We start from the raw sequence: 1,210 nt of genomic DNA, 5'->3' as shown, positions 1-1,210 counted from the left end.
TTCGAGAGGTTGAGTTGTGGATCCTGGTGGGGCAGTGGTTGTTTCAGGAGGTTGAGTAGTTGATCCCGGCGGAGAAGTTGTTGTTTCAGGAGGTTGAGTAGTTGATCCTGGTGGGGCAGTTGTTGTCTCAGGAGGTTGAGTGGTTGATCCCGGTGGAGCAGTTGTTGTTTCAGGAGGTTGAGTAGTTGACTCATAATCTTGGCATCTGGGGTCAAGATAACCTACGGCACAATACTTCCATCTTATCGGTTGTTGGTGGATGGGATGAGGTTGGCTCTTGAATAGTTGTTGTTTCAAGAGGTTGAGTAGTTGTTCCTGGTGGGGCAGTTGTTGTTTCGAGAGGTTGAGTTGTGGATCCTGGTGGGGCAGTGGTTGTTTCAGGAGGTTGAGTAGTTGATCCCGGCGGAGAAGTTGTTGTTTCAGGAGGTTGAGTAGTTGATCCTGGTGGGGCAGTTGTTGTCTCAGGAGGTTGAGTGGTTGATCCCGGTGGAGCAGTTGTTGTTTCAGGAGGTTGAGTAGTTGACTCATAATCTTGGCATCTGGGGTCAAGATCACCTACGGCACAATACTTCCATCTTATCTCAGGATTGGTGGTGTAACACCAAGCAGTGTCCTCATTATCGGGGTTTCTGCAATAGTTTTTATCTAGTCCCGCGTTAGGGTAGTTAGCTGGAGTCCTAGTGTGTTGATGGGGATCCTGAGAGGTCCACGCTTGACAAGTATGACCGTTGATTGTCTGAGATAAGTTTCCTCTGTATTTCACTCCTGTAGGATCTTCCAGGCATGCAGGTATGGCGGTTGTTGGTGGATGGGATGTGGTTGGCTCTTGAATAGTTGTTGTTTCAAGAGGTTGAGTAGTTGTTCCTGGTGGGGCAGTTGTTGTTTCGAGAGGTTCAAACATACCGCGCACACACATACACACACACACATACACACGCATACGCGCGCATCTGAGCCCAGCGCACCCACGTATTCCAAGGCCAGTTCAAAACTTGTAAATCGATTTTAGCTGAGGAAATGATAGTGTCACCCAACAATAGCCAACTACATTATGTTACAACCATGAAATAATACATCGGTTCCGCTAATATATACTTTATTCATTTGTTTGCAGTTTTTGTTTTCTTCAACAATTTATTTCTAAAACGTTGTTTTCTTAGATCATCGGCTATCTTACGATGAGTATCATCACGGCAAATGTTGCCTTCGC

At 46.3% G+C, this 1,210-nt stretch overlaps 1 protein-coding gene across 1 annotated transcript; it reads right to left on the bottom strand.

Moving 5' to 3' along the window:
• Positions 1-211: 211 nt before the first annotated feature.
• Positions 212-901, bottom strand: LOC115919807 (plasminogen-like). The gene has a single exon (XM_030974064.1). It carries the CDS (start codon positions 899-901, stop codon positions 212-214), a length of 690 nt encoding a protein of 229 aa, XP_030829924.1.
• Between the last annotated feature and the right edge of the window lie 309 nt (positions 902-1,210).

Source organism: Strongylocentrotus purpuratus, unplaced genomic scaffold (assembly GCF_000002235.5).
Source record: "Strongylocentrotus purpuratus isolate Spur 01 unplaced genomic scaffold, Spur_5.0 spur5_scaffold_7, whole genome shotgun sequence".
NCBI lineage: Eukaryota > Metazoa > Echinodermata > Echinoidea > Camarodonta > Strongylocentrotidae > Strongylocentrotus > Strongylocentrotus purpuratus.
The sequence above is the reverse complement of the archived record's forward strand: the minus strand, read 5'-3'. Positions and strand labels throughout refer to the sequence as shown.